This window comes from Cydia amplana, chromosome 5 (assembly GCF_948474715.1).
Source record: "Cydia amplana chromosome 5, ilCydAmpl1.1, whole genome shotgun sequence".
Taxonomy (NCBI): Eukaryota; Metazoa; Arthropoda; class Insecta; order Lepidoptera; family Tortricidae; genus Cydia; species Cydia amplana.
Genome location: NC_086073.1, coordinates 10,999,012 through 11,014,259, shown reverse-complemented (window position 1 = coordinate 11,014,259; position 15,248 = coordinate 10,999,012). Strand labels below are relative to the sequence as shown.

The 15,248-nt window shown below is 37.0% G+C and overlaps 3 protein-coding genes across 4 annotated transcripts; 2 read left to right on the top strand and 1 right to left on the bottom strand.

Moving 5' to 3' along the window:
* Window positions 1–138: 138 nt before the first annotated feature.
* LOC134648480 (M-phase phosphoprotein 6) lies at window positions 139–762 on the bottom strand. The gene has a single exon (XM_063503000.1). It carries the CDS (start codon window positions 651–653, stop codon window positions 144–146), a length of 510 nt encoding a protein of 169 aa, XP_063359070.1. The 5' UTR covers window positions 654–762; the 3' UTR covers window positions 139–143.
* Window positions 763–1,217: 455 nt separating this feature from the next.
* On the top strand, window positions 1,218–6,418 carry LOC134648023 (nucleolar protein 10). Of its 2 annotated transcripts, none has more exons than XM_063502454.1 (10): window positions 1,218–1,347; window positions 1,438–1,698; window positions 1,776–1,916; window positions 2,231–2,439; window positions 2,724–2,952; window positions 3,352–3,478; window positions 4,147–4,315; window positions 4,798–5,032; window positions 5,298–5,426; window positions 5,948–6,418. In XM_063502454.1, the coding sequence occupies exons 1-10, from the start codon at window positions 1,282–1,284 to the stop codon at window positions 6,371–6,373; spliced, it is 1,992 nt and encodes a 663-aa protein (XP_063358524.1). In that variant the 5' UTR covers window positions 1,218–1,281; the 3' UTR covers window positions 6,374–6,418. The 2 variants fall into 2 exon arrangements, with proteins under 2 accessions (XP_063358524.1, XP_063358523.1); XM_063502453.1 differs by having other exon boundaries at window positions 5,945–6,418.
* A 638-nt stretch (window positions 6,419–7,056) lies between these two features.
* LOC134648247 (uncharacterized) lies at window positions 7,057–13,017 on the top strand. The gene is made up of 9 exons (XM_063502734.1): window positions 7,057–7,216; window positions 7,397–7,497; window positions 7,789–7,863; window positions 8,069–8,232; window positions 8,832–9,033; window positions 9,407–9,582; window positions 10,228–10,408; window positions 11,094–11,309; window positions 12,778–13,017. Exons 1-9 carry the CDS (start codon window positions 7,153–7,155, stop codon window positions 13,015–13,017), a joined length of 1,419 nt encoding a protein of 472 aa, XP_063358804.1. The 5' UTR covers window positions 7,057–7,152.
* The last annotated feature ends 2,231 nt before the right edge of the window (window positions 13,018–15,248 follow it).

Here is a 15,248-nt window from a genome sequence, read left to right as displayed (position 1 = left end):
TTTCTTCCTGATAATAAACATGATGAAACAATTATACATCCAAAGGACACTCCAATATTACATATTATTAGTCTAATGTAAAATAAAGACCAGGAAACATTGGGTGGTCTATTTTATATAGAATACTTAAATATATCTACTCTTTACTCTGGGTCTACAACTGTAGTCCATGAGACGGTTTTGGAAGCTAATTCTGATGAATCTGAATTCCGATTTTTGCCCGTTTTCTTGGGCTGCTCATGTAATCTCTTCTTCTTATTTCTAGGTCCTTGTGGTTTTTTATCACTTGATTGTCTTTTTCTTTTGTGAAATGCTTCCATTTTCTTGGCTAGAATCTCATCAGAGATATCTTTCTGCATCTCCCCATCATCACTGTCTTCATTTTGGTCAGCTCGCATAAGACGTTCAATCTCTGGATTCATCCCTTTATAAGATAGTCTTCCTTCCATCAAGTCTTCGCAGAATATAAAACTTGACTCTGATACATAGTTGCCAGATGCAGTACGCATCTCATCCGTGATAATATTGGAGTATAAATTTTCATGGCCTTGAGTGTTTTCTAATTCTTTTTCTATCCTTTCTTTAGTTTTTCTCATAAATTTCATATCCAACACAGATTTTGGTAATTGCAATTTCTTTTGTGATCTATCCATGATTCTAACAAGAGATATTTTCTTACGTAAAATATTTGTTAACTTTGCCTTCCTACTATGTCTTATGGATGAGATACAAGATATAACCGTTTAAAGCAAAAATAATAAAAAATGTTATAATCAGAATCACTTCGAATCCTGATAACCAACCATGCTGTATTTATTTTATTGACATGTGTCAATCAGTGTCAATGTCATGTGTGACATATACCTTTTTTTTTTAATAGCGCTTACAGACGACCGCACCGGACCATGGTGTGTAATCCGGCGCATATTCGATCGTGTGTAAGGTGCTTCACGTACTTTCGTTAAGGACGCAGCTATAAGTGAGAGCGAGAAAGAGATATTTTGACCGCACTAAAAGAAAGAGATATCTGTTTCTCGCTCTCACTTATGGGTGCGACGCACCAAGGTTGCGGTGCGGTGCGATACTGTGTTATCACTTTAACAGCGCAGTCCGGTGCGGTTGTCTGTAGACACTATAACGCTTCGTGTTGCTGGCAAAATGAACTTATTTAAGCCATTTCTTAAACAGCCACTTAACTTTCTGTGTTGACAGTGACGTATAAACATGGGCATGCCGTGATAACCTAAAGTAGTGAGAAATATTATGATAAACTAATAAAAAATGCAAGTCCTCGAAATAGATAATGTTAAGATTTTCAATCTTAGCGCTGGCAAATCTTTACCAGATGTAGGTTTACTGAAGTTGTTGTTAACTTGATTGAAAACAAGCGCATGCAAAACATGGTATTTATTTGTGCACATTTTCTTTTGGTTTCAGTGGTTAACTGAACGAAAGAAACGTGCATTACTGAAAAAAAATGTAGACCTTCGGAGAAGAATCGAACTCATCCAAGAGTTCGACATGCCGGGAGTCAGTACCAACATACGGGCATCTAAAGATGGACAATACATAATGGCAACAGGCATTTACAAACCAAGAATAAAATGTTTTGATGTCAATAACTTATCTCTCAAGTTTGAGCGTTGTCTTGATTCTGAAGTGGTTACATTTGAAATATTGAGTGATGACTATACAAAGGTATGTTTTTGTATCCTATTGGCTGTTTTATATTCTGAAATATATGAATATTAATTAGGTACTTATTTGTATTTCAGATTGTCTTCTTACAATGTGACAGATATGTAGAGTTTCATGTTGGGCATGGTCGCCATTACAGATTGAGGGTTCCCAAATTTGGTAGAGACATTGCTTATCACCGACCCTCATGTGATCTCTTTGTTGTTGGAGCATCATCTGTAAGTGTACTATTCCTCATGCGTAGATGCATACCTAAAAGTTTATATCATACTTTAGGTTGGTATTCTACCTGTCCAATTTCTTGGTCCGATGTGCATTGAGTCCCACTCTCTCATTAAGCAAAATGTGAGACGCAAATACACATTGGACAAAGAAATTGGACAGGTCGAATACCACCCTAAAGCTGCATTATTAAATGGTTTTGTTTTTGTTTGTATAAGTAGGTATTAATTTTATACTTACTCAATGTCTTGAAAGTTTTTGTGACTATCTGTGATTTTGTTATTTACCAATCCAATTTTTTTTATTATAGGAAATCTACAGATTAAACTTAGAAGTTGGCCAGTTCATGGCGCCATATGTAACAAAAGCCCATGAAATAAATTGTTCAGCAGTTAGTGAAGATCACGGCCTGCTTGTGGTGGGCACAGAGAGTGGGCACGTGGAGGCTTGGGATCCACGGACAAAGTCCAGGCAGGGCATACTGGACTGTGCCTTACATTGCACAGACTCAGAATACAGGTATAACCACTATTCAGTTATTTTAACATAAAATAGTTGTATTTTTAAAAGTACACATTGCAACACTTGAGGTTTTTATAGAGCCATATATATAATAAGATATAATCTTTCCCTAAAAGTAATGAGATGCACATAAGAGTGTATATATACAGTTGAACTAACACTAAGACATATCATGACCCTGTACCTACCTATAAATTGCTTCCATCCAACTTGCAAATAAAAAATCAAGATAATTTAGTCATGAACCTAGATGGTTAACTTGGATGTTGTTTTGTTTTCAGAAATGAAGGTTTACCCGTGATTACATCCATAAGATTTGATGGACCACTCAGAATGGGAGTTGGGACAAGTACCGGACATGTCCTTCTGTACGACATCAGATCCAGCAAGCCCCTTTTAGTCAAGGATCACATGAACGGACTGCCAATCAAAAATTTACAGTTCCATGAAACTAAGGAATATGTGTATTCAATGGATTCTACTGTTGTTAAAATATGGGATAAGAACACTGTAAGTTGCTGAATATTTAAATCATTTAATATAAAATTTTGTGCTTGAATACAAAATTCAAAATAATTAAAGAAATTAACACAAAAATATGAAACATAGGTATAGGAAAATCTTTCTAATTTGTTAAATTGTCAAATGGCTTAGAATACGTTGGATTTTCGTCCTTAATATAAATAGAATAAAATTTATATTCAAGACACCCTTCACAATATTCTAGAGTATCAGCATTTTAAAATTTTACAAATATACCTACAGTTTTTTTATTTTATTTATTCACTTAAAGTTTGAAGACAATTTTTACATGCATGCCACTATTAGAAACCTCTAGGGTTTATGTAATAGTTGGCGAGATCGCGCGATTTATATATTAGGTACCTAATTAGTAAATGTTTGTTCAAGGGCAAGCAATATACAAGCATTGAATCATCAGCTGACTTCAATGACCTTTGCATCATTCCCAATACTGGACTAAGTATGATGGCAGTGGAAGATCAGAAGATGCAAGTTTACTACATTCCATCACTAGGTAAACTTCGAATTACATATAACATAATACATAGATAAAATCAGTTACCGTCAACAGCAGATACACAATACACACAATTTAGATTCATACACAAGAAAATAAGGCTTGTGCACATAGAATGTTGAGAATGTTATATTCTGAGTTACTATGTTGACTCAACAGAATTTTGTTTGATGTTGATAAAAACACCTAGGTCAAAGTAAGTAAGAGAGGAGAAGAATGGTGACTGTTGGGCCTCTAATTCTGACAAAAAAAACGTTTACTACCGTGCCGGCGCGGCGATGGCACTGTAGCAGGTTGTGTTGCCTAAGACAATAATATACAATTAAGAGCTTGTAGATAATGTACATGACTGTACTTTATCTACTAGAGTATAAAAAGATTAAAGCATACACGCGACATAAAAATGTACTTGTCCTTTACAAACATTGAAATAAAATTCAACAACTTTTTTACTTCTCATGCTAGTAAGTATTTTAAGATCGTCGTTATGGATAACGTGTAAGTATAAAAGCTCAGTTAAGGTCCTATTGACTTGGCAATAGAGCTCAAAGTCAAGACCCGCATACAGCCGCCGGTCGCACTGCCTACACCGTTGCTTCCGCTCAAAATATAACCCTTATTTAGTTATGTTTTAAATTTTCTGATATTTAACTCTTTTAATATAGGCCCTGCCCCGAGATGGTGTGCATTCCTAGATAACTTGACAGATGAATTGGAGGGACAAGGAAAACAGACTGTGTATGACGATTACAAGTTCGTGACCAAGCAAGAACTGGAGTCTTTGGGATTGGACCATCTCCTTGGCACAAATCTTTTGAGGGCATACATGCATGGGTAAGTTTTGTATAGATTATGATTTGAAACAGGGATGTTGCGAATATTCGCATCCGCATCCGCGGAACATCCGCATTATTTTCAACATCCGCATCCGCATTAAAATCGATGCGGAGCTCATGCGGATGCGGATGTCGACCAAGTCGGTAACAGGAACGTCTTAGCGGCGGCTTAAGGCTAGGTAATTTCGTCATTATATAATAACGAAATCGTCTAGATCCCGAAAAGTCGACCAAGTTACTGTTTATTAAATAAAATGCACCTATATTCTTGCACAAATACTAAACGTTTCGTTTTTTTTAAATAAAAATGACTAAAAATGTAATATTTGACGTTTTTTAAGTACCAAATCTTGACATCCGCATCCGCGGATGTGAGGCTTCAAATATCCGCATACCCGGATGTCAAAATATCCCTGATTTGAAATATACTGCATAAAATAAAATACATTAGATTTCTATTAAACATTGAAAACATTTTAGATACTTTGTTGATGTGCGACTTTACAAGAGAGCCAAGTCAATAGCAGATCCATTTGCGTTTGAAGAATACAAGAAACGTAAAATTAGAGAGAAGATCGAACAGGACAGGCCATCAAGAATTAAAATTGAAGACAATTTGCCTAAAGTCAATAGAGACTTGGCGTCCAGACTTATGGAGAATGAGGGTAAAAGGAAGAAGCATCCATCTAACCTTCTTAAAGATAACCGATTCAAGGTAAGTTTTATTACATTACAACTCCATAGTAATTTTAAATTATTTGATTAAAATACAAAAGTTATAGTAGCACACTGACAAAATTAATTCAAGCAAGCTCAGTTTGTTATGAGTGTGTTACTTTAAGTACATATTCGATTAACACAATAGGTATTTGTTACCCATAGAACTAGACAATAGTAAGTATAAGTAGGAATCTATTTTTAGTGCAGTCCTCATAATTTCACGAAATCATTAAATATAATGCTCATTGTTTGATTTCCAGGCTATGTTTGAAGATCCTGACTTTGAAGTGGACAAGTCGGCTGAAGAGTACAGATTACTGAATCCGGTGCTATCCAGGCTGGATAAAGATAAAACGAAACCTAAAACAGCAGAAGTTGAACCTATGGAGGTGTGTATACTTACCTATTATGTTCGTAACGCCCACCATATAAAGTGTTTGCTACGGAAATTTGAATCTAGTCTTATATATAATAAAGTGGAATTTATTTTGGTAGAAATTTTAAAATAACATAGGAGATCAATTTGTATAGGTAATTAAATAATCAATTATTTTAAATTCTATAAATGATTTAAAAAAATAGAATGGAAGCCAGTCGAATACTTAGGTATGAAATTTTAATCCACCAGATTATCCACATTCATACAATAAACATAAAGTCCTTATTACAACATTTTTGGCCGCTTTGTTGATAATAATGACTGGTAGGTGTTTTATTTTAGCTTTAATTCGTTGTGAAAAATTATTCACAAGCTTTTAAAGTTTCACCTGTCCTGTTGTTTATCTGTAATAAGTTAAATTTGACCAGTTTCCCGGTTTCCAATGAAGCTGAAAATTTGCATACATATGTAAGTTGGGTGACAATGCAATATTATGATAGTGTTAGTATAAAATCATGTTTTATTTAGGAGCACGAACCTGAGGACAAAGACTCAGATAAGGAGCTTTATCAGTCTAGCGAGGAAAGTTCGGACGACGACCGCACATGGGTGAAAGAAGTCAAGAAGCAACACAAAATGATCAGAAAGAAACACCAACACGAACATGACCAAACAGAACACAAGGAACAGGTTTACGAATTCAGTGAAACACCCAAAACAACGAATATCAAAACAATCACAAAAGTAAACAAGGCAAGTTTAGGAGACCGATTAGCTAGGGAGAACTTTACAGCGACAGTCGCCGGTACTGGAGGTAACAGGGAGATGAAGTTCACGATGAGAGGCAAGAGATCAGAATCGGAGGCACAAAGGAAAATTAAGAAACACTACCAAGAAAGAAAACAGATTGTCAGGAGAACAGGATATTTAATGAAAAAGAAACCATCTAAAATGTAAACTATCATGTTGCAAGGACGTCTTTAATAAATTTGATATGTTGAACTTTGTTTTTTTTGTAAGTTCTATTTTTAGAATGAATTATTTTCAGTGAATTTAAAGTGCAATGTTGGTGGCTAAAATCATGACGAAGTTATCTAGGTACCGTCTAGGAGTCTGGGCGTTTCATAAAAACAGATTGCATTCTTTCTCCATATTTATCTCTTTAGGGTTATCTGAGTTCAACCTTGGTAGAAAACCTTTGGTTTTATTTTTAATTTATTTGTGTTTTGATGACGTCTATATAATAGCAGTCTTGTTAGTTGTAGTTACCTACACCATTACGAAGGGAAAACATAAAAAATACAAATCGATCTTGATATTTCTGTCTTAAAATAAAAAGTCCGTTTTAAAATAAATCTTTTCTTCAGGTGGCATATCTCAATATTTAAATATTAGAATATCAATCAGCCCAGATGTAAGTCCAAACTTCGAATTAGGTACTATCTGACAGTCATTTAAAATGTCATTTAATTAAGAATACTAGTCTGTTTTTTTCCCTTCAACGTGTAATAATACCTATATGTAAAAACATAACATTTTATGTACTTAACATTAATGTAAGATTAAAGGTTGCGCACCGCTGCATTTAAGTACATTATTTTGTCGCTATAAACAATTAACATGCAAACATTAAGTGCTTTGTTTGTTGTGATCAATGTTAAACGAATTGCATCCTTTTTTAATATTAGATATTTTCCCAGTGAGAAAGAGACAATGTTACACAGTAAATAAATGTAATGACTGACTTAATAGCCCACAAGTACCTTATGATGCACAATAATAATGGATCTTATGGCAGCGGTAAGTTACAATTACCTTCTTTTAATTGAATATTGAAGTTAGTTTGTCGTCGCAATGAGTGACTACCCTGTTATTATAATGTTTAAGTTATCTTTTCGCATAATATGCACAATGGCAATTAAAGTGTAGATATGGGCAATAAACTGAATAGTAATGTGAAATTTTCAAACGATTACGTAGCGAGTGATCTATTGGACAGCCATGTGCTGGGGCGAGACAAGCTGGAGGAGCCCGCGATGGAGAGGTCCACGAGGTCCAGCCTGGACGCCAACAGTGTTGACGTGAGTGCTACGTATTGTGTGCATCTACCATACCATATAATTACGCTGTTTAACGACACTTACTGTTTCTTTGCACTTAACGTTTTATCGAGTTTTAATGTCTTCCTGGTTGAAGTTCATTTTAATTTTAGTTCAGTTTTTTTAAAGTTGAGATTGAGTGCGTAGCTCCAATGAAAATGCAAGATGTAAGCATCTATTCTTGAGAGTATTGATAACTAATTTATTGAATTTAGGGGCGTTTCCATTAGTTAGTACCTGTTGTATTTTACACGATATAATAATATATTTCAGATCGGTGAAATAACTGAATCTCCTGATACGGAGTATATGAGTACGTCTGCTATTCTACACTATTGTAAATCTAAGGTACGTGGTCATTACTATTCCTGATTTCTTACCTGTAAACTTGATGCTTATTCGTTGTTGTTATTTATAAAACTTGATAATAACATAAGTCGTACATCGTTTCGACATAGGGAGAGATTTGATTAGTACGTAGCTAAGTATTACATTAATAGCTAAACTATTCGTAGATTCGTAGTTATTAAACTTAATATTGTTTTGATTTCAGATATTGCTTCCTTATCTTAAACTTTTAACAATAATGGGATTGCGTCCAGTCGTCGATTCCTCGAACTCGTCAAGAGTCTCTATATGCTTGTCACACTTCCATTCTGCGCAAGTTGCAGTATTTATGTTCTTAGGATACATTCTTCAGTACATGGCATGTTTTAGGTAAGTGTTACAAAATTCTATAAATTATCCTTGTATATGACTTTTGTAACTAAACCACATATGTAATTCAAATAGGTACTAGTACTACCTTTATAATAGATTGTAGAAGAAAAAGTTTTATTGCAAAATGTAAAGATTCAAATTCGAATACAAAGTCGATACCAGTGTACTTATAAAAAGCAGGCAATTCGCCAACGACACAGCTGGAGTTGCCTGCGGCCATAGGCTACGACGTCTGACTATCTGCGTAGCAGTATTACATATGTCTATGCAATAAAGTATATATGTAGGTACTTAAATATTATAGGACAATTTTACACAGATCGACATAGTCCCACAATAAGCTCAATAAGGCTTATGTTGTAGGTACTAGTAGACGATTTATATAATATGTATGTAGTTATATATAAATACTAATATAGGTACATAGAGAACATCCGTATTAACTCGGGAACAAATATTTGTGATAAACACAAAAATAAATGCCCTTAACAGGCTAGAAGGCCATCAGAGTTTACGAATTTTCAGTTTACAATGTGTCCATTGTCGTATCTAAAGATTATTAAAAAAAAAACAAATGTTGTTGTACCTAATTTCAGAAGAGACCGAGGTTTCTGCTACAAGCTCGTGCCGCTGGCACTGGAGTCGTCGCTCGAGTACGAGACGTACAAGCAAGTGTGCTACGGGAACGTGACGCTCACGTACATCGGGCCCAGCATACTGCACTTCCTGGGCTTCCTATACGCTCTCTATTTGTTTAGAATATCCGATAATGAGCAGCTCCAGAATCTTATGGAAAGGGTAAGATTCATTCACATTTACAAATACTCGAGTCAAAATGGCGAAGAAATGCCACAACGACATTAATAAAAATTGCATTTGCTTGCGTCGTGCTGTTTGCAGGTTATTGATTTATCCAATGTTTTTTCACTCGGAAAGTAATTCCATTCAGATTATAAGTTATTTTTCACATAGCTTGCTTGTAGGGTGGACTATACCTATGTTTGTGGTTCACGTTGTAGTTCACCGCTCGTATCGTACCTTGAAAATCTCGCAACTCATAAAATTACACTTTTATACTTACCTCGGTTTTGAAGCACTCCGTCGTACATCCAAATAGAGTAGGGCTAACGTTATTGTTTAGTATTTTCCTAAGAATGAGTACATTTTCCAGGTATTTCTACTATCGTCATATACACAGCAGGGCATGGCCTCTGCCAACCCGAAGCGGCTCTTACGTCTGCTGTGGGCGTTCATCATAATGAGCGTGTTGTGGATGTGCCTGTCGCTCTGCTCGGTCAATCTGATGATGGCCGAGGGTACCATTATGTTCCGGTGGATGGAACAAAGGTAATTTGTACATTAAGCTACACTTTTTAGTAATAAAAATATAGGTTATTTATCATCTGAGTCACGAAATACCATTATATATATCATAGACCTGTCCAACCTGCGTTAACCAGCGAGCAGACTCGCTACTGGGGCGACAACGGTGGTTGTACGGGAGGTTTTGGACTATACTGCTATTAAGTCAATAGGGGTATTAGAAGCTTTTACTTTATCCACTAGATGACTAGAGAATAAAAAAATAGAGACCTACCTACACACGACATAAAGACGAACTTTACGAGCATGAAAGTAAAAACAGTTTCTGTTTCCCGCTGCATTATCGCCATAGCATTCTACCGGTTTACTCTCAGCTTTGGAACCAGTGTTATTGTCTATTACACCCGTATTTCGTATTTCTACAAGTCGAATAACGGAAAACAATTGTTATTAATAATTTAAAAAATATAGCTCGTCAAGCAAATCTTGTCAGTAAAAAAGGCGCGAAATTCAAATTTTCTATGCGACGATATCCTTTCGCGCCTACATTTTTCAAATTTGCCGCCTTTTTCTACTGACAAGATCTGCTTGACCAGCTATACCTATTCATGACTTACATCTCGAGACGTAGTGAATACGTAGCTTTAATTTTAATGTTCGTGTTTACAGTTCAAAACAAACCCTATTAATACTGAAGATCCTGCTGGTGGCGTGCACGCTGGTGCACGACATGGTGCAGGCGACCATCATCACGAGCTACTGCCTGCAGGCGCAGCTGCTGCAGGCGCACCTCATGTACCTCAAGGAGCGCCTGCTCAACAGATCCACCACGCCACTCAATTGGATGCGTGTGAGTTACTCCACGTTATTAGGTATTTAAAAAAAAACTTTTTTTATTGGCGTTGGCGGGACACGCGCAAAATTTTTAAACAAAAAAGCACTGCTTATAGTTAAATATTTAATAGGTACGTGCTATTCGCTCCGTGAATGACTGCCCTAGTGGGTGTGGGATATATTGCTCATTTGACAGTTTGCAGCTTCCAAATAGTATATTTTCAGCACGTCGTGCGCTGTCGTCGCTTGTATTTCACCCACCACCAACTTAGCACATAGCCAATAATGACATATGATATTTGAACCACGAAAATGGCCCCACTTAATTGGTCGAAGTCGCTCCTGTCATTGTTCATATCCTGCGGTAATGAGACACATTTGCCAAGCCACATATTTTGACTAAGGTGTAGAGTTTGTGAAGTTAGGGCTTGTAGAGTTAGAAGCTTGGCTCTACAAGAGATCTGATAACTTTTTGAGAGTGCGAGCCTTAGGGCTCATTTAGACGGCGCGCGAACTCGTATACGATTTTAGTTACTTACATTGCGGACCATTGAGGTTCCATCAATTGAGCCGACCGATCAAATTACGCAATGTAATATATGTAACTCGCATGCGAGTTCTCGCACCGTCTAAATGAGCCCTTATGGTTTCGTCTTGGCAACATTTTCATGAAAATGTTTTTGGTGGGATTATTATAACAGGAGATCGCCGAGTTCCAGAAGCTTCTCAAGTACCTGAACGACGACCTGGCGCCGGCGGTGTGCCTGTTCACGGTCGTGAACGTGTCGTGGGTCGCGTCGGGCGCCATGTGGATGTACAGCCTGGACAAGGTCGACACGCAGACGGAGCCGATCGTCGGGATCAGTTTGCTCAACTTGCTGTTGTGGATCGCGGCGGCTATCGTGCCCTTTATACAGGTAAGACTTTGGGAAAATTATTGTGGGATTTATAGGACCAGGGTTCTTTAGCACCTATGCTAGTATGTACCCGCTTTGTCCAATTTAACAACCAGTCACGAAATGTATGACTGATGTAATGTAGTAACTAATTGTCAAATCAATCTTTTGTAACCTGCTAAAGCCTAAAATAAAAAAGCGGCCAAGTGCGAGTCGGACTCGCCCATGAAGGGTTCCGTATTTAGGCGATTTATGACGTATAAAAAAAAACTACTTACTAGATCTCGTTCAAACCAATTTTCGGTGGAAGTTTACATGGTAATGTACATCATATTTTTTTTTTAGTTTTACATTCTCTTATTTTAGAAGTTACAGGGGGGGGGGACACACATTTTACCACTTTGGAAGTGTCTCTCGCGTAAACTATTCAGTTTAGAAAAAAATGATATTAGAAACCTCAATATCATTTTTGAAGACCTATCCATAGATACCCCACACGTATGGGTTTGATGAAAAAAAATTTTTTCAGTTTCAGTTCGAAGTATGGGGAACCCCAAAAATTTATTGTTTTTTTTCTATTTTTGTGTGAAAATCTTAATGCGGTTCACAGAATACATCTACTTACCAAGTTTCAACAGTATAGTTCTTATAGTTTCGGAGAAAAGTGGCTGTGACATACGGACGGACAGACAGACGGACAGACAGACAGACATGACGAATCTATAAGGGTTCTGTTTTTTGCCATTTGGCTACGGAACCCTAAAAACTATTCTCTAGAAAATTACATGAATGGCTTATGAACAAGCAATTTTACTCCCTAAAAGAATATTTGGAATGTAAAGGTTTGTAGTTAGCACGTTTTTAATATTTTAATTACCTATTATGTTATTTATTAATTTGTTATTTTATAGTTATAGCTAAATTAATTTAGTTGTACTTTTAGATTAATTTAGTTGTACTGTAGCTTTTAGATTTAAGAAATATTGCGTGCTGGACCTCGGCAGATTGTGATGGACTTTTCGTATATACTAACACCTTTTGTACTCACTTTCATGCAATAAAAAATTATGATTATGAAAGCCCCCAGCCGTATAAGAGAAAAATTTAACCTACAGTACAATTTTAACCTACAGTGTACGAAATGCAGTTGATGTTGTCGTGCTTAAAAATGTAACTAAATAAAGCAAATTCAAAAGTCTCTTGTCCCAATTGAAATCGTTTTAAATTTTTTCGAACTTGTTAGGTACCAGAGGCGGCGCGTCCATAAAAGCCGATTCCTACCGGCTTGCCTGTTTTTGGACGTTTGAGCAGAGTTGTAAAGGAAAAGTGTAAGCCAAATTAGTCCCGGCTTGCCTACGAATATGTATGACGCCCGCCACTGTTAGGTACTATAAGTAGGACAGTGTAAAAGCCGTAAGTGTAAAATAAAGACTATTTAAATTATAATGATATGCTTCATAACTAAAGCTTGTTATTTCGTGACTTATAGGCAGCGCGCCTCTCAAAAGAGTGCCGGCGGACAGAGAGCGTGGGCCACGAACTCTGCGTCCGGCCGTTCCTGCACCAGGACACGCCGCACGAGGACGTCGCCGCCGTGCTCATGTACTCCACGACGCTCAGGCTCCGGGCCAAGTTGTTCCACCATCCAATCGCCGGCCGATACCTCTGGCTAGTGCTCACAATCACACTGGTTGGGCTGTTCTCGCTGGGCATGTGCCATTATATATAAAGCTTTGGATTCCTCCGAAAACGGTGCCGTCATATAGCGGCCGCAAAAGACGGCCGTCTTTACGGTGACGACATGTGGAAAGTACCACGGCGTCATAACACACCGTCATCCACCAAGGTCAAAGCGGCAAATTTGAAAAATGTAGGCGCGATGGGATAACGTCCCATAGAAAATTTGAATTTCGCGCCTTTTCCTACTGACAAGATCTTGCTTGATCATCTATAATTTACTTGGAGGATGAAATATCATCAGAAGAGGAAAATAATCGTAGTACGAAATCATTTATTCAAATCTCGTGTCATTTATTCAAAATGGCGTCACCGCTATCTAATAAAACGTTCACGAAACTATCGACACCGTCATGACGGCCGTCATCTTACGTCGTTGACAATCAACGTAACGTAACGCCGTCTAGGAAACCGCGCCATCTTGTTTACATAGTTCTAGTGACGTCAGTCAACGCTATATAGCGGCCGTAATATGACGGCACCGTTTTCGGAGGAATCCAAAGCTTAACGACTCGGCCATCCTGCTATTGGTCACGTCCCACTGGTAACCAGAATTAACCTTTTCGACGTCGTGTCAAACACAAAAGCTGTCATGCTGACGCCACGTCACCGAAGTGTCAAATTGAAATTGAACTTTATGCATATGCACGTAGGTCTATGTTGCTCTGTGGTCTGTGACCGATTAATCGGTCTTTGGCGTTGAACCTACGGTGCGGATATATCGGTCATTGGCGTCCAAAAGGTTAAATAGACATTTGCGAGCGTGTATTTAATAAGATTACCGCGTAAGGGTAGCTGGCTACTGCTCATAATCGCACTCTTTTTCTCTCTGGTCAGTTAGTAGCAGAAGTGGCTACACGGGCCATGTTCTAACTAATTTCCACACACTTCTAGACAACTTCTAAACAATTGAATAATTTTACGTTTTAGACTCGCTTGTTTTTTGTTGTTTCGGAGAGCTTAGACGCGTACGCGGCGATACACGGCCGTCGTGAACGCTGCTCGCACTGTTAGTGCTTGAGAAAGGAGACCTAAGCTCTCCGAAACATGTCGCGCGAGTGACTTAAAACAAGTGAGTCTAAACCGTAAAATTATTCAATGTTTGTATGTCTCACAACAGTTTAAATTCGATTATTTTAACAATAAAATTCTATCTATAGACGCAGAACTGGTTTGAGTTCGGACTTGCCTACACTTAATTATTATTATTAAATTAGAAATCCAATTGAATTTACTATAGATTGTTCTCTGGCTAGATTCTATTATTAATAATTTTAAAGAATGAATAATTTTTTTTTTTTGAAAATGACCATAAGGTTTTGGTGTACATCAAATGTAACTTAACCTAGTGTTAGTGTTTTGTTATGTAAATGAAATAATAAAATGCATTTGATTAATTACACATACATTTATTTAAAACAACATTGTTTATATTTGGCACTACCTATTAAACTAAGGAAACTTAACGTACGTAATTGTAAGTAGGCTATGCGCATGTAGAGGATACACATAAATATTTAACCACAAAATAACACTTTCTAAAAATCCATTATATAATATGAACTAAAATCTTCATGCTAGTGGCACCTAAATACATTAAGTAATAACTAGACTAGGTAGACGTGTAACCTAACAATTCGTTAATATTAGACGAGATCAAACAAAATAGAAATGTAGGTAATACAAATAATTGAAATAATGCAACATTGTGGTTACGTTAATACATTCAGTGCCGAAAACCCGACTATCGGGTATTATATGATCTCGTTCCCAGGCCGGACGACCCGATAGTCGGGATGGTGGTACTACAGCTTTATATGACGAAATTTTGTTGGCATGGCTCGGATGTCTTGTTTGGCTGGGTGGCAATGACTGTGTTAAATGTATTTAACAAATAATAATAAGTCTTAAAAAAATAATTCTTGTAACCCGCCTTTTTAAAAATAATAAAGTATCATAAATTATGGGGCGTATTCGTTGAACCAAATCAATGTTATCAGGCAGTTGTCTGACCGCCGCGAAAAATAATTGTTTCATTTGCTTCGCCTTACTTGCTCATGATAAGGGATGCAACTCGGATACGGTCTACCATGTGTAGGTATAGGTATAGTATAATAGAATTAATAGATATCGGTAGCAGGGATGTTGCGAATATCCGCATCCGCATCCGCAACCGCGGAACTTCCGCATTATTTTCAACATCCGCATCCGCATAAAATCGAT

Bases quoted from the DNA above. Each gene is read 5' to 3' on its own strand.
- LOC134648480 (XM_063503000.1), bottom strand. From the start codon at position 653: ATGGATAGATCACAAAAGAAATTGCAATTACCAAAATCTGTGTTGGAT.
- LOC134648023 (XM_063502453.1), top strand. From the start codon at position 1,282: ATGCAAGTCCTCGAAATAGATAATGTTAAGATTTTCAATCTTAGCGCT. The intron at 1,917-2,230 runs GTAAGTGTACTA...TTTTTATTATAG, and splicing joins TTGTTGTTGGAGCATCATCT to GAAATCTACAGATTAAACTT. The intron at 5,033-5,297 runs GTAAGTTTTATT...TTTGATTTCCAG, and splicing joins TTAAAGATAACCGATTCAAG to GCTATGTTTGAAGATCCTGA.
- LOC134648247 (XM_063502734.1), top strand. From the start codon at position 7,153: ATGACTGACTTAATAGCCCACAAGTACCTTATGATGCACAATAATAAT. The intron at 8,233-8,831 runs GTAAGTGTTACA...ACCTAATTTCAG, and splicing joins CAGTACATGGCATGTTTTAG to AAGAGACCGAGGTTTCTGCT. The intron at 9,034-9,406 runs GTAAGATTCATT...TACATTTTCCAG, and splicing joins TCCAGAATCTTATGGAAAGG to GTATTTCTACTATCGTCATA.